At 47.6% G+C, this 22907-nt stretch overlaps 1 protein-coding gene across 11 annotated transcripts in view; it reads right to left on the bottom strand.

The window, feature by feature from the left end:
* Positions 1-22907, bottom strand: part of AGAP1 (ArfGAP with GTPase domain, ankyrin repeat and PH domain 1) — a 645437-nt gene that overhangs the window by 90912 nt on the left and 531618 nt on the right. For all 11 annotated transcript variants that reach the window (XM_005574702.5, XM_005574705.5, XM_005574700.4 and 8 more), the window contains 2 exons: positions 5803-5957; positions 1702-1792 (listed from right to left, as the gene is read on the bottom strand). In XM_005574702.5, the coding sequence (XP_005574759.1) occupies positions 1702-1792; positions 5803-5957 (246 nt within the window). The remainder of the gene's footprint in view (positions 1-1701; positions 1793-5802; positions 5958-22907) is intronic.

Raw genomic sequence — 22907 nt, 5'->3', positions numbered from 1 at the left:
TCAGGTTTGTGCTTTTAAAAAAGCTCTTACTTTTAAAACTTTTTGATAGAAACATACTTCAAATAACTGCTTCTCTCTTCGAACTTCATTTCACCACACGTTTGAAAGTAAAACTTAAAAATTCAAACACAAGGAGGTGCTTTAAAGAAGAACCCCAAGATACTTGGAGAAGAACCCCTTCCCTCAGCCGCAGGACAGACTCCTCCACAGAGGCCGCGGACGGACTTTTGATCTCTCTCCTGCCTGCTACGCCGCTGAGTGCACTCTTGGAGGGGTGCTTCCCTTCCCTTTTGTCTGGAGCAGTCCTGGGCTCCTGTCTCCCTTCCCGGCCGAGCTGACCCCGGCTGGCCTCCTCCCTGCTTTGCCTCTATTCCAGTCTGTTCAAAATGGTCTGGCCAGATCCGTCTCCCCAAGTGGAGCTCAGGGTCCATCTCCTTCCTGCTCTAAAACTCCAATGATGTCCCTCTGCTTACAAATGAAGAACAAAGCTGGAAAGTTTCACTTAGCACTCACACTCCAACTGGCTTCTACCGGTTTCCCAGCCCAAACAGCACCTCTGATCCTACAACCACCCGGAGAAGCTCTCCTCAAGCCACTCACTTTGCTCACAATGATTCCTTTGGCCCCTTCCCTGTACACACCCTGCCCATCTCCAGAGCCCTGCTGACAGACAGCTCCTGCGTGGGTGGCAAGGCCGCTGCGTGCCCCTGATGACTCTCCCCAGCGCTTAGCTCCATGGTCAGCAGGTCGGTGCCTTGTCCAGTGCGTTTCAGGCTTCACGATGGCAGGACTCACCACGCTATGCACGTTTAACTCCTGGGCAGCACCCAGCCTGGTACCAGCACCTCTTACCTTGTTTGAACTGGACTTCCTTCTCTTCAAAACACTACTTAAAAAAAAAAAATTCTGAATGGAAGAAGTTTACTGAATGTCTCCAATACTGTCTCTGGGCTGGGACTGCAACAATGAAAATAAGTCCATACTCTCAATATTATGAACAGCAAAATGAATTTTGCAAAGGGAAAATAATAGTATGGATTAGACAACAGAAAGCATGAAATAAAACTGGGTTACTCTATGGCACAAAGCAGTACTTACAACTTGTATCAGTTCAATCAGAGGCATTAGTGGGTAATGGATTTAAGACCAAAAAAAAAAAAAAAAAAAAAAAGACATCATTTGATGGTGAAACCCAGAACATATGATTGTGAAATTAAAAAAACAATACCCAGAAATCTCTAGGCAGGAATGAACCAATTATATTCTATTTTTATGAAAAAAAATCAGTAAGTGATCACTAATTAATCAAAAAGTAAGCCAGCCACCATGCCTGGCTAATTTTTAATTTTTTGTAGAGATGGGGTCTCCCTGTGTTGCCCAGGCTGGTCTTGAACTCCCGGCCTTCCTAGCCTTGGCACAGGCTGTGGGGCCGAATCCTTCGCACCCCAGGTGTGACTGCTGCTCATCAGATGCCAAAGGCAAGGAAAGACTCAGAGAAACGCACCCCGCAGACAGGGGCGAGGCCTGTGTGGAAAGTGCTCTGTTAAGGTAAAATCCAAACAAAATATCTCAGTTTCCTAAAAGCAGTTAACTCTTATCTGCCAACAGGACAGATGTGAGTCCCCTGCAACCCAGGCCTAGTGGGACCACGTGGTCTCCAGCTGCAGAGCGCCAGCCCCTGCTGCCACCGCATACACTTACTCTGGGTATCGCAGTCCACACAGTGGGAGTTCCCGCGCATGTTCCGGATCGACTGCAGGGCCATGGCCTCGCTCTGGCTCGTCAGCCGGGACTGGGCACGAGGAAGACACAAATACAAGGAGAAACGTACATCACTGATAACGTCAGGGAAAGATCAAACAGATTGGGAGCAAATGTAGGATGAGGGTAATTTCCAAACAATCACCCCTGTTTTGACATCTTTGGGAAACAGCATAACTGAAGGAGAAATCATCATGCATGGGGCTGGGGGAGGGAGGAAATGTCACATTTTAACACTCATCAGCTGAGAGGGACTCTGCCAGAAATGAGCAAAGAGGACAGCTCTGGATCATCTGTGAATAAACATGGACCATGGTCACCTGGAGAAGGTAAATGGGTAACCTTCTGGGCAGTAGCCACATGTCTACTTGGTATGAAGAATGAGAAAGAAATAATCCGTTTATAAGCCCAGGGTTAGGGCTCCATCAGCACTGTAAGACATATCTCATGGTTCCTTGTCAGAAAACCCCATCCGTACCACACATCACCCTGGGAGACGCACCTGTCATCTGAAGACCCTCAGTTGTCACAGTGATGAAGCCACTCACCAAGGTGGGGGCAGGGAGAAACATGAGCATAGCTGAGGGTGCTGATTCTTAACCTTACACTTGATGGCTTGCTCTATTTTTATTTATTTATTTATTTACTATTATTTAAGCCAGCGTCTCGCTCTGTGGATGAAGCTGGGGTGCAGTGGCGCGATCATAGCTCACTGCAGCCTTGAACTCCTGGGCTCAAGTGATCCTCCTGCCTCAGCCTCCTATAGTGTTGAGATTACAGGTGTGAGCCACTGCACCTAGCTCTATGGTCTTCTTTAAAAAGGATTTAAAAACATACGTGCTCATTGCAGCAAGTTTAGAAAATACAGAGAGGGGAAAAAGAACATAAAGATTTGTAAACAATGATATGGCCATCCATAGTTAAGCATTATTAACATTTTGATATCTGTTCTTTCAGCCTGTTGTTTGAACACATCTACATACACATATGTACTTTAAAAAGCCAGCATAATACATATTGCTGTGTAGAAACCTGCCCTTTCCAGCCTAACGGAATCTGTTCATTGCTCAGTGCCATCCCATAGTCTCTGACATCATCATTTTAAATGGCTGCATAGCATTCTACTTAGTGAAGACCTATTTATTAAGTTCTCTTTGGTGGACATTTAAGTCACTTCCAATTTTTCTCTATTATAAACGATGCTGTAAGAACATACGATGGCTAAGTCTTGGTACACATTCATGATTATTTACTAAGAATACATTCCCGGAAGTAGAAGTTCTAAGTAAAAGGATATGTACTGGAGATGTACCTTTTTCCCCGCCTAGAGAGAAGATCTTGCTCTGTTGCCCAGGCTGGAGTACTGCAATCACAGCTCATAGCAGCCTCCATCTCCTGGGCTCAAGTGGTCCTCCCACCTCAGCCTCCTGAGTAGCTGGAACTACAGGTGTGAGCCATGCATCTGGCTACTTTAAAATTTGTAGAGACGGGGGTCTCCCTACGTTGCCCAGGCTGGTCTCAAACTCCTGGCCTCAAGTGATCCCCCAACCTTAGCCTCCCAAAGCACCAGGAGTACAGGCGTGAACCATCGTGTCTGGCTGCTATGTACAGTTTTTAAGGCTTATTTATTAAATATGCATTTAATATTATAGTTAAAGCAAAAATTGATCAATTTCAGAGGACAGTTACAATAAGCTTGATTTTTGTGTAAGAATTCTTCATAAATTGAAACATCTCATGTCAAATTGATGTGAAACAATATATTACTTGCTACATAATAATAAATTGTAATGTATTAATTACTACTGTCTAATTAGCATCATGTGTTATTGAATTTTAATTCCCTTTGGTTAGATACCCAAGTATTCAAAATATGTTTAAACAGTTTACATTGGCTTCTGGAATGCACATGTATGATCTCTCACACACACACACACACACACACACACACACACACACACACGGATGTGCTTCTGTCTCTCTGTGTACATGTATCACTTCTGTGGTTGGTTGGTTTCTCTGTCTGTCTGTCTAGCTATGCCTATACTTGTATCAGCTCTCAATTATCCACTGGCAGGTAAAACACTATAAAGCTGGTGGTCAACTTGGCCTGTGTTTTTGCCCTCCTGCCACTCCTTGTGGACAGTATTTCCATGTTTTATGCCCTCACACCTGTTCAACCAATGCCCAAGATGACCAGCTGTGAGTCGGCCACCTTTGGTTGCTCAACGCATCCTCCTCCCAAGGCAGCAATTCCCCGGAGCACAGGCGCCTAGTGGGGGCCAAAGGGCAGCATTCTAAAGGCTTATGTGTGCATCGGCTGAGACATGAGTGGGGAGGAGCCTGGCAAGGTGTGGAATAGGAAAGGCTGCCACCATCCCAGATCTTCCTGAATTAGGTCGAGATGGCATGGGCTCAGAGTCTGCTGTGAGAGACTGTGATTCTCCCATGAAGGCGGGAATCTGTGCCTCTCTGTTTGGTAACACATCCTGCCTCCCCGTCTTCCTTTGCACAATGAGCTGCCCACGCTTGGAGGATGCGGCGTGCTGTTGCTCCCCATCGAGGTGGCCCCAAAGCACCCTGTGCTCGTTTCAGGAGACACATTGTGGATGCGTGTGGACATGACCCAGTAAAGCCAGGGTGTATGGAATGAAAGGCAGTGGTTCTCCCCACCTTGGGTATAAAACATTTTTTAAAAAGGGAAGCAAATTACATTATAATAATAATGACTATGGTCTGGTTTATCCTGGTTAAAGAGGGTAATAAAATAAGACACTTTATCTTTCTGAAAGACAGACTCTCTTTTCAGTGACAAAGCCGCACATAAATCATTGGCAGAAATTTCTTTAAATGGTTACAAATGAAACTGCAGGTCGGTGGGTAACGTCCTGTCTCTTAGTTTCTAGTTGTACATAGTTTGAAATATCAAAATGCTCTCCAAAAATCTACAGCGTCCCAACAAAGAGGTTAAAGAGAACCAAACGTTAAAATAATGACATGGAAGCAATCCTTGATGGGAAAAAGGATTTTTGTAGAAGGAATATCACTGGGCAGTAGTCTAGAGAATACAGGTTAGGCCAGGTGCAGTGGCTCATGCCTGTAATCCCAGCACTCTGGGCACCTAAGGCAGGTGGATCACTTGAGCCCAAGAGTTTGAGACCAACCTGGGCAACATGATGAAACCCCACCTCCACAAAGAATATATATTAAATCAATAAATATACAAATAAATAAGCAAGCAAGCCAGGCATGGTGGCACATGCCTGTAGTCCCAGCTACTCAGGAGGCTGAAGTGGGAGGAATGCTTGAGCTTGGAGATTGCAGTGAGCTGGGATTGTGCCATTGTACTCCAGCCTAGGTGACAGACAGACAGACAGACTGACTCTCTCCAGAGAAAAAAAAGAGAGAAAAAAAATACAGGTTAAAATCTTTTTCTTTTTTAGCTAAATAACTACGAAAAACAAATTGCCTCTAATTATTTTTTTAATATAGAAAAGAGCTGCAACACCACCTCTAATTATTGAATAAAAAACATACCAGGCTTTATCAGTTTAGATAACAGAAACTTTATCTTCCCAAGCTCCCTGCACGCTCATACAGACCCTGTACTTTTCATTTATGTCCCTAACAAGAGACAGTTTTCCAACTTGATGTCAATTTGAATTCTGGGCATTTATGAGAACAGTGCATCTTTTAAGTCCGTCTCTTTTTTTTCTGAGCGTATTCTGTCCAGAACAAAAATAAATTTGGACCCAGAAGCCACAAGAGTCCAAAAGATTCCCTCTGGGATTGGCTGAGAGAGTGAAGATTTAACCTTGGCTCTTCTGCCAGGGAAGCACAGTCAGGCTGGAATACTCACATATGACGGTATAGACACAGGTGTTTCTGATCGTTTTAGTTATTGAGCTTTCTGCTCACAAAGAATAGCTAGGTCCTGTCATTCACACCAGTCCTCTATTTTCCCCTCCCTGGGGCATTACTTGGGGCCCGCATTCCCCCTCAGCAGCCGCAGCCTTGGTTTTGGGCAGCCTGGGGCCTTACCTTGTTCTTGCTGCTCTCGCACGACTGCAGGCTGGCCAGGATCTGGCTCTCGATGGCTTGGACCCAGGCGTCCCGCTCCTCATACGTCGTGGCTTCAAAGTGCCACGTTTGGCCAGTGAGGGACACAATGATAAACTCAAAGTTTTCTTCTTGTTCTGAAACACAGAGTGTGGGATGAAGAGTTTAGCTTTCACGAGACAGCAGTCCCCCTGCCGGCCCTCTGTCATAGAAGTGCCTCTGGCTTCAGCTGCCCCTGCATGGGCTGGTGGCGCACACAGCACTGGACAACCACGGCAGCGGAGATCTGAATCCATGCACCTCCCAACCCTCCAGATGTGGTTCCTAAGGCCAGCATGGCTTAGCCAGGTTTCAACCAAGGCTCAGGGGACAAGGCCTGATGACATCGACGAGTGATGTCAGAGTCTCTGTGTGGCACACACACAAAGCAACCTACGAGAATAACTATGTAACTCACGGCTGACCATCCTTATCTGTGGGATGAAAATTAAGTTAGGGCCGCTAACCTCCGGATGCAGCGTTAATTTCTACCCAAGCACTCGCAGAGATCCACAGACACTCCATGGAAAGAGGAACGTGGGAAGGTTTCTGTTCTTTTATGGCAGAGGACCTGTTACCGTGGGAGAGGCATCAATTCCCTCGTTTCAGTTGGGCAGAGTGCGTGGGATCCCGCGCGCCTTAGGAGGATCTCAGCTGAGACAGGCCCCAGACTTGGTAGCCACTCTGGGGCCGTGTCTGGAATGGGAAGAAAGGAACTTGGGGCTACCCCTGCGACCCCACCTGCCACATCGGAGTCTTTGGGCAAGTTCCTTGACTCCTCCGAGGTTCATTTTTTCTAACCCATAAGATGAAGGCAAAGGGCACCAACTGTCTAGTGCTTTCCTGCTAGTTCCATGAAGTGTACAGACCCAGGCGGATGTGGGGCCTGGTCCACGAGAGACACTCCACAGATTCACGTCGGCCTCTGTTCATGATTCCTGCCAAAGGAGGAGGCACCACTGGCAAAGAGCATAACTAACTGCAGACAAGCATGAATACTTTTTTTTTGAGATGGGGTCCCACTTTGTGGTCCAAGCTGGAGTGCTGTAGTGCGATCACAGCTCACTACATCTTCCACCTCCCAGGTTCAAGCGAGCCTCCTGCCTTTGCCTCCTGAGACCCTAGGCTGGTCTCAAACTCCTGACTGCAAGTGATCCTCACTCCTTGGCCTCCCAAAGTGCTGAGTGACAAGTGTGAGCCACTGCATCAGACCCTCATTAAGAAATCTTCAGCTGGGATTTTAGACGCAACACCTCATTTGACTCAATATTTCCAGGCCCTGGCCTGTGAACTAGCTGCATTAGAATCCGCTGGCGAGCAACTATGATTGGTACTGACTTTCTTCTACCTGTCTGCCAACCACTTTACTTATCTCCGTCCCCAGCCCGTGGCCATTGGGCTGGCTCATGTCTACTGCACGGACCTCTGACCTTCCAGACTCTTGGTCCCTGTAGCCCAGCTTCCAAGCACGGCTTACTGCCCTTACCTAGGCTGGCTCTCCCAGGCCCCGCCTGGGACATAAGGACGTGCCATCCCACTCGCCCTTTCCCCACTCCTTTCTGGCTGGGTGGACATGCAGCCCCTTTGCGGCTGAGAGAGATCCCTTCCACCTGAACAGCCCACTGATGCTGCCAAGCCTCACTCCCAGGGGTGTGGGGACAGCGCCCAGCCAGAGAGGGCCCATGGCCTCCGCCAGCCCCTCAAAGGTCTGTGACTCCCCTAGGTGCTGACAGCCACTGTGCCCCGGGCATATTCTGGGGGCTGCAGCAAAGTGCTGTGATGTGGGTGCTGAGTGGAGGCTGGGCCTGAGGCCCTGGCTGGTTAGTCCCCCTTGGGGTGTCGGCACTGAGGCCCACCCCATCTGTGAAAGGGACTGATCTGGGCTGGAGTGGGAGGGGAGAGAAAAGTCTTCAGAGAAAGTCCTCGGCTGGCCCACACGGTATGTGGGTGTCCTTTGTGCTCTCAGTTACCCTGGTTCCTGATTTCTGGAGAGCTGGTGACAAAGGTCAGGATGGGAGGGTCTGGTCGCTCAGGAATTTTATCCCAATCTACTGGGCTCTTGAATTTGAAGAACAAATGATCTCCCCCAACCCCACCACTTGTGTATTGATGCAGATGCAAACACTCCACCTGCTGTGGAAAGGGGGGTGGGGGAGGAAGGTGGGGGTCAGGGTGTCTGCAGGTCATGCCTTCAGTAATGACCTTAAACACTCAGGGACTTGGAGTTTTCATTAAAAAAAAAAATCATTGTAACTGTAAGTTTCACATAGGTTTCACCATGGCTGACTTACAATGATACCGTGCAATTACTGGCTGAGCCACTGCCTCTGTGGGTCTTGGTCCAGCTTCTTGATCCATGGCTTTTATGTCCTAGTACTATGAATTACAACATTTTTCTTACAGATTCTCATAGGATAGTGCCCCAATTCATGTATTTTATGCAAAACTCTCCTAGTGAACAGATAGGTAAGGTAAGAAAAAACTACGTAACTCACAGTTAGGTCATAAGGAACACTTGGTAATTCATGGGTGGGATGTGACAATTTTTCATTAGGAGATCAACTCAACAGGCTCACACTTTGTTTAATCTGTGAAATTCAAATACACGTATCAAAGCTCCCTCTGATCAGTGTTTATTGGATCTTCTAGTGAAAAAAATTACAACCATTAGCTTCCCGGTTAAATTTATGCACAACTGGTCCCCTGTAAAGCTTTCCTGTTCAAATGTGTGCCTCTAGCCAGTCATGAGCTACAGTCACTGGAACAAAGGCCAAGAGCTGAACTTGCATCACACTGTACGAGTGCAGGTGTCGGTCACTGTGGTCCTCAGCTGCCCTGCCCCACATGCTAGGCACTGGGCTGAGTGAAAGAGATGCCAGCACGCAGAAGCCTGTACCCTCTGAATGTCTCCACGTGGTGAGGACGGGCACACACAAGCAGGCAGATGACTGAACACAAAGTGATCAAAACAATGGAAATCGGAAGGAAGTTCCACGGGAACATCTCTATTTTTTGCCTCATCTCAATGCAGTAGCTGCTATCTGGTATCTTGCACTGGAATACTCTCAGTATCTCATGCAAAGACAAAACTTGCAAATTAAATTGCTAAAGCACAGTCTGGCTCTGCCCGATTAATTATGTAAACAAAATTTACCTATGCATGCAAACTCTACTTAGGGGAACAAATATATGTAAGTGTTCACAAGAACATCAGAACCCATTCCAAGCTGATTTCCAAATGTGCTCCCTACGGTGGCTGTTCTACGGCTTCATCACTCACTCTATTTATTTATTTATTTTTCGAGACAGAGTTTTGCTCTTGTCTCCCAGGCTGGAGCGCAATGGCGTGATCTCAGCTCATTGCAACCTCCGCCTCCCGGGTTCAAGCGATTCTCCTGCCTCAGCCTCCTGTGTAGACGGGATTACAGGTGGGTACTACCATACCCAGCGAATTTTATATTTTTAGTAGAGACGGGTTTCTCCATGTTGGCCAGGCTGGTCTTGAACTCCTGACCTCGGGTGATCCGCCCACCTTGGCCTCCCAAAGTGCTGGGATTACAGGCATGAGTCACTGCACCTGGCTGAACATTCACTTTAACAATCTATCCCACCACCTGTCTTCTTATACTGGACACAAGTAAGTTCCCTTTTCTAGTATCTTCTATGTCACTCAACATTTCTGTCTCTCCTTTCAGCTCCTGGTCCTTTCTTCCCCTATCTCTCTGCATCATTTACCTGGTCCCCTCATACCTTCTTGCGGACCTGGATTTGGCATGGTTTCCTCACTCTCTTGCAAACTTGATGTCCCCGTTCTACAGACCTCCTGACCTCACTTCCTGATCTCACTCCATCCTTGAGAGACATCATCACCTCTTTTCTTCATCCTTCACTTGCACAGCGTGCAAAGCAGACACGTGTATGCATGCATCCAGCTCTTTACCACACTGTCTTTTCTAATAATGCTTCCCCATCATCCACCCGATTGAAACCTCACTTTATAAGACTACAAATCAAGGAACAGCCAGGGGTCATGGGCTGTGCTCAGTCTTCTTTCTCACTGACCCCCCTCTTTTTGGAGCACCTTATGGGGCTGATAGGCACCACCATCTTGTAGTATTTTCCCCCTTGGTCTTCTGAGATGCTTGATCACCCTGAAGACTCACCCAGATGTGAGCAAGGCATTTATCAGGGTGAATGAAAGAGATATGAATAGAGTTACATGGATTCACAACTAAGGGGTACTAAGTAGCATAAACTATTAGGAGGTCTGCAGTGGTCAACCATGGAACTTTTACCTCTGTTTTGCCTCATTCAATATTCATTATGTTTTATCAATGACTTGGATAAAGACATATAAAGTCTGCTTACCAAATTTTGAGAGCAAAGAGTTTTGGGGGATAGCAGATAAACTAAGGTTTTATTCCCATCCCCAGGGTCTAAAAAGAAGAGGACCTCTGAGCTGAACTGACAACTCAAATGGTCAAATGCATGACTAGAATTCCTTCCCTTGGACCCCAACAGCAAGAGGGGGTTGGGGGGAAGATTTTGCTTCCCAACTACAAATATGAACAGGCTGAAGGACTGCAGTGAACAGCCAGCCCATAATGGGGCTCCCGATGAAAGTGAAGGCTGTGAGTGTGTCATCCACAATGGTGAGGAGGTGGTCCTGTCTCCATCACTCAGGGTGGTAGCCAGCAGGCACCACAGTGAGAGCCCAATGCCAGGGACTGCTCACTGGGGACTCTGAGCACAGGGGACTTCTGTCTGATGGAAGACGGATGACACCTGTTCTGGGTGCCCTGGAGTCAACCCAGGACAGAAAAAAATGATGGAGACCCCGCAAGTGGAAGATTCTTTCCCTCTCACAACTATCCATAGATGGAGCTTATGGGTTCTGCTCCCTTGGGAGTTTCAGGCCCTTGAATGTGGCCCTTTCAGAGGGAGACTGGTGGGAATTCAGCATCTCACAGGTGACTGGGAGGGCCCTTGCAATTCTGAGATCCTGTGGGAGTGATGCAAGATAGCTGAGAACTATCTTGCATCTGTGTTCTCAATGCAGGCAGCTTTGAGCAGCTGCAGAGAGTTCTGTGTTGAGATCTCCAAGGCTGGCTCCAGGCTCCTGGAGAAGGATCTGTGATTAGCTAGCAATGTCTACCCCAGGGCAAGGAGGGGTGCCCGTGGCGTGCTTACCATCTTCTCACTGTGCAACTATAGTTCTCTTTCCAGCTTTCTGATCACTGCTTCTCTTTCTCCTCCCTGGTTCCTCTGCATGTGGCCTTTAGTGAAGGCAAACTTCAAGTTTAATGTTCCTCCTTCCTCCTCCCTCCTTCTTAAGGGTTCCTTTCCTTCCGAAGCTTAGTCAGTCACTTCCTACAGACATGTACAGTTCATATATACATATATGTACATATATACACACACACATATATAACTAATTCATATATCTAATCGGTTTTGGAATTTTAAATGCCTATGGATTGTTTCTCAAATACTTTGTCCTCATATCAAATTTAACACGCATCACATAGATTTGCTAGAATTTTGAAATGCTCCTCTTGGGGTTCTGTATTTCTCTTAATGATTACAATGCTATTCTAATCATAAAATCTCAAAATTACCTGGACTCCTCCCTCTCCCTCTTCCTACTGCCATCTCATCAGTCACAGCCCTGCTTAGCAATATCTGCCAATCTGTACCCTTCCACGTCCTTCTACTTTCAGCCCTTGCCTGACTGTGAAATTGGCTCTGGCCCAGCTTTAATCCTTCTCTGAGTTTACCGTGTAGGAAGTTTGTGCAGTTGCTCCCCTCCCCAACACTTAAGCACTTCTCCCTTGTTCCTGGGGCCTGGCTTCCCTTCCAAGCTGACTGCTTCACAACACAGCAGTCCACAGTGAGGCCTGATCTCCAGGAGGACCCTCCTTCTCCCTCCCCAAATCAAATACACGAGCTGAAACTAGAACTGTGAGCCTAAAGTGCTAAAAACCCGCAAAAGTGAAGGCTACCCTGAGAGGCAAACACCTTTGGTAGCACAACAGATAAGGTCCTAAGACAGGAGACATAAACCCAGGGTCCAGCACCCGGCAATCCTGCAAGGACAGGAGCTGGGAAGCCCCAAGTCTCAGAGCTCCCCTGGCTTCTGGTATCTTCTCTACAGGAAAGCTTCCCATGGGCGGAGACCAATTACATCTGAACTCAAACCCAGAGGTCACCCAACACACTGCAAACAAGACAGCAGATTTCGATCCAAAGCATTACTGATATAGGCCGGGCACAGTGGCTCACGCCTGTAATCCCAGCACTTTGGGAGGCTGAGGCTAGTGGATCACCTAAGGTGTCAGGAGTTCAAGACCAGCCGGGTCAGCATGGTAAAACCCCGTCTCTAGAGACAGATTGCTCTTAAACAAATATTAAGACGGATCACAGACTTGTTAAGAGTAGCAGAGTCGCGAGAGTGTGGAATAATATCCTCAAGGGAAAATAACAGTGTCGACTTGAGACTCAGGAAAATTCTTGAGATTCACTCTGAAGAACAAGAATGAAATACAGGCCAGGTGCAGGGGATCACGTCTGCCATCTCAGCACTTTGGGATGTGAGGTGGGAGATTCACTTGAGCCCAGGAGTTCAAGACTGGTCTGGGCAACATACTGAGACCTCATCTCTACAAAAAATTTGAAAATTAGCCAGGCATGGTGGCTTGCACCTGTAGCCCCAGCTACTTGGGAGGCTGAGGTGGGAGGATCACTTGAGCCTGGGAGATGGAGGCTGCAGTGAGCTGTGATCACACCACTGTACTCCAGCCTGGGTCACAGAGTGAGACCCTATGAAAGAAAAATCAGAAAAGAAAAGAGCAGAGAAGAAAAGAAAGGAAGAGAAAAGAAAGGGAAAGAGAAAAGAAAGAATGAAATATAATTTTTCTGCAAAAAACCCCCAAAGCGCTTATTACCAATAGACGTCCACTAGGGAAATTACTAAATGATATATTTCAGGGCCAGGCACAGTGGCTCACGCCTGTAATCCCAACACTTTGAGAGGTCGAGGCAGGTGGATCATCTGAGGTCAGGAGTTCAAGACCTGCCCGGCCAACATAGCAAAACCCTGTCTCTACTAAAACACCAAAAAAAAAAAAAAAAAAAAAAAAAAAAAAAAAAAAATTGGCTGGGCATGGTGGCATGCACCTGTAATACCAGTTACTTAGGAGGCTGAGAAAGGAGAATCACTTGAACCCGGGAGGCAGAGGTTGCAGTGAGCTGAGATCACGCCAGTGAACTCCAGCCTGGGTGACAAAGCAAGACTTCATCTCAAAAAAAAAGAAAAGATGTACTTCAGGAAGATCCTAGAAGGCAGGTTTATGAAAGACGGGTTGATGAGCAAAGGAACTGATAAATACGTAAAAACAAAAATCTAAACAAAAACAATACCGACTAAAACTGCTAATGACATGCCTACCATGGGAAAAGTCAAAATGCTGGAGAACGTGAGAGTGGCGGTGAGGACATGGGAGTTAGGATGTCATAGGGGCCTTGGACTGCTCTACTGGGGGAGGTTAAGGACTCACTTCACATGTTGGTAAATTAAGTCTATGTGGTAAACTTCTGCAAGAAAAGAAGTCGAATGTGCAATTTCTCAACCAGAAGAAAGAAAAAAAAAATAAAAGAAGCATGATTAAAACTTCTTAGCCAACGAGGAATAGAAGAGAACCCCCTTACCTTGGACAGAGACGATTTCTCCCTAAAACCACAGTGTCACTAATCCTAAGGGTGAGATGTTAGAAACATACCTTTGAACACTCAGTTACAGGATGCTCAAGACAAGGACACCCACCGTAACTGCTTTTTTTCGTCCCTGCTACCCGGTGTAGCAAGACAAAAATAAGGAAATAAAAGACCGAGAGATTGGAAAGGAAGATAAAGACATTCACAAGGTATGTGACTGTCTTCATAGAAAACCCCAAATCACCTACAGATTATTAAAAACCTAACAGCAGTTGGCAAATGGGCAAGATACAAATGAATACAGAAATATTAATTGCATTTCTGTACACTAGCAAACAAAAATCGTATTTAAGCAGGCCTTCCCAAATAATGGGCATATATTTATATCTGTGAGTAGAAAAGGAGACACACACAGACTCGTGAATGAGCTAAATACTTCCCTAAAAGTAACATAAAGAACCACTTGGCATCCGCAGCCGCTCAGAAGAGGTGGTAAAGAGAAGACTTCACACTTTGCCTGGAGGTGACGGATTAGCCAGAGTCCGAGGGTGGCCTGCTCAGGTTCAGGCCTCCTCTCTTGGAGAATGAAACCCTGGCTAATTGGCTAATTACCATGAAACACCAACAAGGCCCAGCAGAGTAAAGAGGAAACAGACGCAAGACACTCCGGGATCCAGGCTGATGGACACCAGCTTCAGGTAAAGGCATGGATTAGGAAAGCCAGCCCCATGATAGGCCCTGCTGACCCAGGAAAGCACCGCTAAGCTTCGCTTCCCAACTAAGAACCAACTGTGCAACCCTAGGCTCACTTAAGATATTCTTTTTGCGAGGGGGAGTCCTGTGCGATAACTCTAAACCTGGAAAAGCACAGGATTATACAAATAATGAAGAAATGAAGACAAGAATTGCAATCCTCAGGATCAACAGCTCGGTGACAAAGTGTGGTGAGCAGGAAGCTGTGCCATCTCTGTGATCCTTGGGTATGGTCTAGTCTCTGACGTGTACGAAGCACGCACAAAGGCCCTGTGATCACAGGGCAGGTCTTAACGCCACGCTTTTCCGTGTGAGTGGCAGTTCACCATGCAGTGAATGCAGTGAGAGGCCGATGAACGGCTCTTTGGGGTTTCCGTTCTGTTTTGACTGGATGGTTCAGCCTATACCTGGAGAAGCAGAAGATGGCCCCCTCTGTCTCGTCAATGCAGGGTCCAGCACCAGCTCCCAAATCAAGAGGCAATGGTGCTGCTGACCCTGGGCTGGCTTCTCCCAGGCAGGCTGTGCTGATGGGGACCGGGGCTGAACTGTGTTGCAAACGTCTGGGACACCTGGAGGGGAGAGGCTCAGTCTGCCCTGGGGGAGGCAGGACAGAGGCGGGAGGTGGAACCCTACACGCTCCATGCAGAGGCGGGCCCCAGCAGGGGGCTACCCTGTGCCTTCTTTTGGATTTTCAGGACCTGAAATCTATGACAAGGATCTGAACAGCTGGCCCTTGCTTCCTGAGGAAGGATTAACATCTGAGCACAGAGCCTAATTAAGGCCCCTCTACACCAACACTGCCGAGTGGAATCCAGCTATGTTAGGCCCATGTGTTTCCTAGGATCCTGTCTTTAGGTGGCTTTATTTTTTTATTTTCAGGGAGAGTAATAGGTGAATACCCACGCAGAGTTTCAGATCTAATTGATATCTGCCATGTGACTTTTCTCTGCCTCCCAAGATTAAAAAAATAAGCACAAGGATTACAGAGCAACTGCACAGTCATGTTACAACTTCCAGGAAATCTGTTTATCTGTAACAAATCTACTGCACGGAATAATAAATACAAAAAATAACACCGCTGGGCTCCAAATTCCGTATCAGGCACAACGCCAGGACTTTACAGCCATTATTGTGTGTAATCATTTTCCTCTCTTAAAGTGGCAGTACTCTTCCTCCATTTCCTAAAAACAAATTAACGTTAAAAAGAAGGAGCTCTCCTTGGGAATCAAAGATGGCGTAGGGGCTGGAAGGGTCTCCAGTGGCTTTCCATTATCTTCTCCTATTCCTCATGCCAAGAGAGCAAGATGGTTGGGCCTTTTGAAAGTAGTTTCCCCAGAAATCCCTCAACAGCTTGTGCTACTGTTATTCTTTTTTTTCTGAGATGGATTCTCACTCTGTAGCCCAGGCTCGAGTGCAATGGCGCGATCTCAGCTCACTGCAACCTCCCCTTCCCAGGTTCAAGTGATTCTCTGCTTCAGCCTCCCGAGTAGCTGGGATTGCAGGCGCCTGCCACCATGACCAGCTAATTTTTGTATTTTTAGTAGAGATGAGGTTTTGCCATGTTGGCCAGGCTGGTCTCGAACTCCTGACCTTGGGTGATCTGCCCACCTCGGCCTCCCAAAATGCTGGGATTACAGGCGTGAGCCACCGCGCCCGATCTGTCATACTTCTTTCTAACTGATGTCGGGTCACACAATCAGGCCAGTCTGGTAAATGCTGGGGACACGGTGCCCAGAGGTGGTGGTCCTCTGGGCCTTCCATGTGCCACCTGCTGGCTGTTTGGCTCCCTGGCCAGCACGGGGGGCAGGGATGGCCCCATCTGTGTCTGTCAACTGGAGCATGTGATGACCCTGGCCGCTCTCATCAGTCCTGGTGGGGGCGCATCATCAAGTGTCCTCCAGCGTTTCACATCTGAGTTGGGTCCATCGAGTGCCTTCCCCTCTTATCTGGGACCTGTCAGGACGTGGCCCACAGGTGCAGGTGCCTCTGCCCGCTCCATGGGAAGGAACACTTCTGCTATCGGGCCACTCCCTGTGGACAGGTACGAATGCTACTGCCCAGCAGAGTGAAGCCAGGGATGGGAGGTGGCAGGGAGCCTGGTGCCTCTGAGGTCCCTGAAGCTCCACCTGCCTGTCCTACAGTTGGTTACATGAGACATCCATCCATCCATCCGAGAAGGAGTCTCATTCTGTCTGTCACCCAGGCTGGAGTGCAGTGGCACAATCTCAGCTCACTGCAACCTCCGCCTCCGGGGTTCAAGTGATTCTCCTGCCTCAGCCTCCTGAGTAGCTGGGATTACAGGTGTAAGCCACCATGCCCAGTGTCTCACTCTTTTAAAATTGGATTTCTGTCGTTACTAAACCCAGTTCTGACTAATCCAGTGGAGAAGACCTATCCTCGTGGTGATCTCCTATGTGCTGCTCTGGTGACATTATTAGGTCAACACCTAGCAAATCTCAAGATTTAATCCGTGTTTACACTTTGGTGTGACCATTTACACTCATTATGTAAACAGTGAATAGATTTTTGGACCCAAGTGTTTTCCCTTCTTCTGTGTGGAGAGAACAGGAACATGCGCTCCTCCTGAGGTTCAAAGAAGAATTTTTAGCAGATGATAGAGCCTTATTCAAATCACCAATGGCCCCGAAGGGCTGCAGCACATTACGAAGTGGCATGGTGATGACATTTTACTTATGAGCAACTAAATTAAAAATGATCAAAACAGTAATTGGCAGTGTGAGGCCCATCAGTCAGAGACAGAGCTGAGCATTACTCTCCACTGCCACCCTCACTTCAAACGTGCAGAACAAGCACGAACCCGTGAGGATGCCCCGTTCCGAGCTTTCATTTTTCGTGGTGTCATTTCACTAATACAAACTTCCTATTAGTGACAATTGCAGTGGCTTCTATTTCATTCACTGTAAAAACGGATTTTGGGTTGTAGAAGTTCCTGATGGTATATCTATTAAAAGCATGTTGAAGTTTCAGATACACGCACAGACAGCAAAATTAATCCCCCTGCTCCTGAAAAATCAAAACGCCACCACGCCCCAAAGCCTGAAGTAACGGACGGTGTGCTGTTTCCCCGTGTGACATTCCAGGGCTTGGCTGTTTAATAAAGTTTTGTGATTGGGCTCACAGGGATTTAAACAGTTTTCTGTGTTTAACGGTTAGCTGTGGAAAGGTCCACTATAATAGTATTTTAGCACCATGAACCTGTCGAAATCAACCTGCCCAATTATTCCAAACGACATTAATAACACCGGATATTACACTAATTGTGTCCAGTTTCTATGCAGACGAGGCCCCGTGGGGCTAATTTTGCCTCCTTAGGGGCAAGAAACTCAGCCATCAGACTGATTTCACAAGGAATCCCTCCTCATTACACGAATCCAGGCTGTCAAACTTTTTTTTTTCTTAAAGGTTAATGGGCCAATCCGTCATCAATTATTTTTTGGCGGAATTCTAGCAGACAAAGGGTTAAAGGGCTAAAAACAGCTGAAAACCGTTTCACATTTGGAAGTTGCTTTCAACAGGAGGCATCTGACAAGGATGCATGGGGGAGCGTGGGTGCCAGGCGAGGGAAGGAGGGAGGCACAGAGGCACAGGTCTCGGGTAAGGGGTTTAGGGAAGAGGACAACTGCACTGTGCTCTTGCAAAGACCAAGAGGACCTGGATCTGTGTCCTGGACTATGACGCAAAATGGCTCAAAGCTGTTGATGGGGCTGGGCGCAGTGGCTCATGCCTGTAATCCTAACACTTTGGGAGGCTGAGGTGGGCAGACTGCCTGAGCTCAGGAGTTCGAGACCAGCCTGGGCAACATGATGAAACCCCATCTCTACTAAAATACGAATAAAAAAAATTAGCTGGGCGTGGTGGTGTGCGCCTATAGTCCGAGCTACTCGGGAGGCTGAGGCAGGAGAACTACTTGAACCTGGGAGGCGGAGGTTGTAGTGAGCCAAGATCACGCCACTGCACTCCAGCTTGGGTGACAAAACAAGACTTTGTCTCCAAAAAAAAAAAAAAAAAAAAAAAAAAAAAAAAAAAAAAAAGAAAAAACTACTGATGGGTGCAGGTGCAAGATCACGCCACTGCACTCTAGCCTGGGTGACAAAGCGAGACTCCGTCTCAAAAAAAAAAAAAAAAAACAAATTACTGATGGGTGCAGGTGCAATGCCGAGATCTGTTTCTCATCTGAATCAAAAAAGGCTCGAGGAGGATGTAGAAGTCACTCACTCCAAGTTCTTCAATGACCGGATGAGAATCTGGGTCCTGGGGAGAGAGGAGGTTCTCCCAGGGTGCCCTATAGCCTGAAATCCAGGATCCTGAGGCCCACCCAGTGTTCCATCCACAAGGCTAAGCATCCTTTGTGACATATTTAATGACAAACCCATGATGAAAACGAAATGTGCTATCGCAACGGTGCAGAGATGACACGCTCAGCGTGGAGGATGGGCATGTTCGCTGCACGAAGAGTCCAGGATCTACCAAGCCCAGAGGCCTCCAGACGGCACCACTGCAAAATGGCGGGACAATACAATAGCCAAGGCCTGAGCAGAAAATTACCATCTTCTCCACTCTGCAAAATGGCAGGACAATACAATAGCCAAGGCCTGAGCAGAAAATAACCATCTTCTCCACTCCTGCCCTTGGTAAAAGAATTGGGACTTCTGTTTTAGGACACACCACAAAGCCCTGGTGAACACATTACTACCGATGCTTACCTTCCGCCAAGCCTTTTTTCTTTTTTCCCTTTTAACAAGTGAGTTTTCGCTATGGGTTCTCCCAGTTCTGTCTGAACCGGAGCTCCAATTCTGGGGTTCTCTCTCCTGGAACCTACTTCCCACTCTGCCATTGACGGACTGGTGCCCATGAACAGCCCACTTCATCTTTCTGATTTCAGCTTTATCTGCAAGGGAGGTACCACGCTGGATCTGGGATGACAAAGGGAAGCTCTCTCTCCTTTTCTTTGAGAAACAGACATTCCTAACTGTTCCTGAAGAGGCTGGTGCAGCCCCAGAATTCCTCTTCACACAGTTCTCCAGGTAGCCACTGTCAATGCAACGGGGTTGGAGACTCAGACGGAATGTCCTCGCTACCTTGTGGTCTCTCTCCCTCTACCACGACCCATACCCTAAGCGGCAACGTGTGGCAATGTCAGGCACCCACCCGGGCTTTAATGCTATTTTCCGTCGTATACTTTGTAAAATCCTCCAATATTTCTGTTTTAAAAGCATCTATTACATAGGCACGTGGCTTAGATATTTTACCCAACTATGACAAAAAGTGCACACATTAAGATGTCAGCCAAAGCGCAGTATTAAAAAGTCAGTTTTTATTTTCAAATTTTCTCCCGTTTTTGTAGGAAAAGATTGATGTGAAAGAAAGCCTGCTGGCCGGGTGCGGTGGCTCAAGCCTGTAATCCTAACACTGCGAGAGGCCCAGTGGGGGCAGATCACTTGAGGTCAGGAGTTCGGGAGCAGCCTGCGTGACATGGCAAAACCCCATCTCTACTAAAAACACAGAAAGTAGCTGGGTGTGGTGGCGGGTGTCTGTAATCCCAGCTACTCAGCAGGCCGAGGCATGAGAATCACTTGAACCCTGGAGATGGAGGCTGCAGCGAGCGGAGATTGTGCCACTGCACTCCAGCCTGGGCAACAGAGTGAGACTCCCTGCCCCCCCCCCCAAAAAAAGACGAAGCAGGCAAGCCTGGAGAACATGGACCAGGGTTGTACAGAACCAAGACCTATGGAAAATAACACATAAAGCCCACCCCTTACTATAATTGAGAAGTTATTAATTTTAAACAAAAACAAAAGATCATTATAAACACACGCAGTTCACGGTTCTCAGGTAACTATTTTTGGAAACTCCGAATTTGGTCAATATCTTTGTTAAGCCAAGAGAGTCCAACAGAAGTGTTGTCCTGTGGCTTAATTTAGAAGAGTGTGATTAATTCTGCGAAGAAGCAAATCCCCACAGGTAAATTACAAGGTTAGGAACGTTTAACTACTAAATATTCCCCGGGAAGGTTCTCATGACGTACAAAGGACGCTTTTGTTTTTCAAACACATCATAAAGAGTTGGGAGAGCAGTTCAAGGGCTACATATAAAGAAACTCCATTTGAAAGCTTTGGCTTCCAGATCTGTAGGATGCCATATGTGCTTTTTTTTTTTTTTTTTCTTTTCTGAGACAGGGTCTCTGTCGCCCAGGCTGGAGGACAAGGGCATCATCTCGGCTCACTGTAACCTCCACCTCCTGGGCTCAAGTGCTCCTCCCACCTCAGCCTCCCGAGTAGCTGGGACTACAGGCGTGTGCCACCACGCCTGGCTAATTTTTGTATTTTTTGTAGAGAAAAATTCGTTGCCCAGGCTGGTCTTGAATTCCTGAACTCAGGCAATCCACCCACCTCAGCCTCCCAAAGTGATGGGATTAGAGATGTGAGTCACTGTGCCTGGCCCATGCATGTCTTAAATTAAGAAAAGACGCCAAAACAAAGCTCTTGGGGGGGGGAAAAAAAAAAAAGTTACCTGACTGCAAATTGAAAACATCTTGCGATATGGCAGGGGTGAGTGTTGAGGTCTCCCTTATACTTTCTCCGTCCCAGACACCCTGTGAAAGCTCCAGGCCCAAGTGTTCAGTTTAGAAAGAGAAAGCAATGAGAGGCGCGTGTCGTGATTTATCTCGATTTATCTCGTTCCTAAGCGGTAACCATTTGTTACTCATCCTGACACACTCCCCACTTTGCAGAGGTCCCCTTGGGCTCCTATTTATAGGAATAAGTGAACACGGCCACGCTGGGCAGGCCTAGGGCGGGTTCCTCTGCAAGAGTCCAGCATGGCCATCACGAGACCTGGCCCCTGGGCTCACCAGGAACCTGCAGTGGCACCCTCCACTGTCCACGGGGGGCTTCCCCTCCTAGGTGCTGCCCAGCGCCGAGGTGATGCCCAAGACTGTCATCCTTTCAAAAGGAGGGGGCTAGAAAAATGGGCTTCTTGCTTCTCTCCCCAAAATGTCAATTCTAGTTATTCTCCGTGTAAGGGTTTCCTAAATCTGAAGTTACCTGCATTAGTTTCTTCCCATGCAAGCGTTTCCCAAATCTGAAGTTATCTGCATTAGTGTTTTTTTTTTTTTTTTTTTTTTGAGACAGAGTCTTGCTCTGTCGCCCAGGTTGGAGTGTAGTGGCACGATCTTGGCTCACTGCAACCTCTGCCTCCCTGGTTCAAGAGATTCTTGTGCCTCAGCCTCCCAAGTAGCTGGCATTACACGCATGCACCACCACGCCCAGCTACTTTTTGTATTTTTAGTAGAGACGGGGTTTCACCACGTTGACCAGGCTGGTCTCGAATGCCTGACCTCAAGTGATCCGCCCACCTCGACCTCCCAATGTGCTGGGGTTACAGGAGTGAGCCGCTGCGCCCGGCCTACCTGCATTAGTTCTTAGTTGGTGCTGCTCATCACTGAGGAGGGCTGGCTTTGGCCCGCTCTGCTCTGCACTGATACATGAAAAAGGCCCACCGAATAGTCCACAGATATTCTCCATGGAGTCTTTGGGTCATTTTTCTATTAAATAAGTCTGTATAGCAATTTAATAGCAGCCACGGTGGCCAGCTTACCCACGTGCCAAGCTCTGTGGGAAGCGCTTCACAGGCTTCACTTCATTTCTTCTTCAATCACCCTTCAAGGTAGGTTTCATTGTCTCCGTGCGAGAGGAAGAAAAGAGCAGAGAGGAAGGACAGATCCAGGAAAGCATCCCAAGCCACAGAGCTGGGAAGTGGCAAGAGAGGGGATGAGACCCAGGCGCGTGTGACTCGACAGCTCACGCTTTTAGCCAAATTTCTACAACTGACGATTCTTCTCAGATGGAGAAAGCAAATGGAAGCAGGAGGGTAGGTTTAAAAGTCTAGAAAACAGATTAAGTTTCATTTCTAAATTCCCCCCCTATGCTTCACAGGCAACGCTTCTTATCAAATCTCTGTTCCTGGCTACATGAACAACGTTCAAGCACTGCAATTTTCTTTGAATAACGAGAGAATCTGGGTACTTGAGTACTGGGGCTTCTGGTCCCAGGCAAGGACCAATGCAGGGGCCATGTTCCACGTCTCTAGGTATGTTAGCTTGCTGACTCCTCCCCACACCCTGTGCAGTGGGCGTCATCACCCCAGTTTATAGGTGGGGAAACCGAGGTACAGGGAAGACACATCAAGAACCCAAGGTTAGAGCTATGAAGTGGGGATGTGGGACTGAACCAAGACCACTTGAGTTAAGATTTGGGCTTGAGTCTGGTGCCAACGCCTGCCTTGTACAAACAAGAGCAGTGATTCAGTGTGAAAGAGAACCCCGTCTGAGCCTGGAGAATGCTCACTGCAGAGAGCAGGTTCTGGAAGGCAGCCTCACACAGTGGGGACCTACACGGGGCACTGGGGAGACTGCTGGGGCATTTGGCGGGGGCCTTGATCAGACACTGCAGTGAGTCTTTCAGGAAACACACGACACGATGGGTCACAGATGGTCAAGCAGGGCTGCCTTCTTCCTCTGCTGGAGATGACGACGATGGCTGTCTGCAGATCTGTGGATCATC

Source organism: Macaca fascicularis, chromosome 12, assembly GCF_037993035.2.
Source record: "Macaca fascicularis isolate 582-1 chromosome 12, T2T-MFA8v1.1".
Classification (NCBI taxonomy): Eukaryota; Metazoa; Chordata; class Mammalia; order Primates; family Cercopithecidae; genus Macaca; species Macaca fascicularis.
Note: the sequence above shows the minus strand (reverse complement) of the source record. Positions and strands in the feature narration are given on the sequence as shown.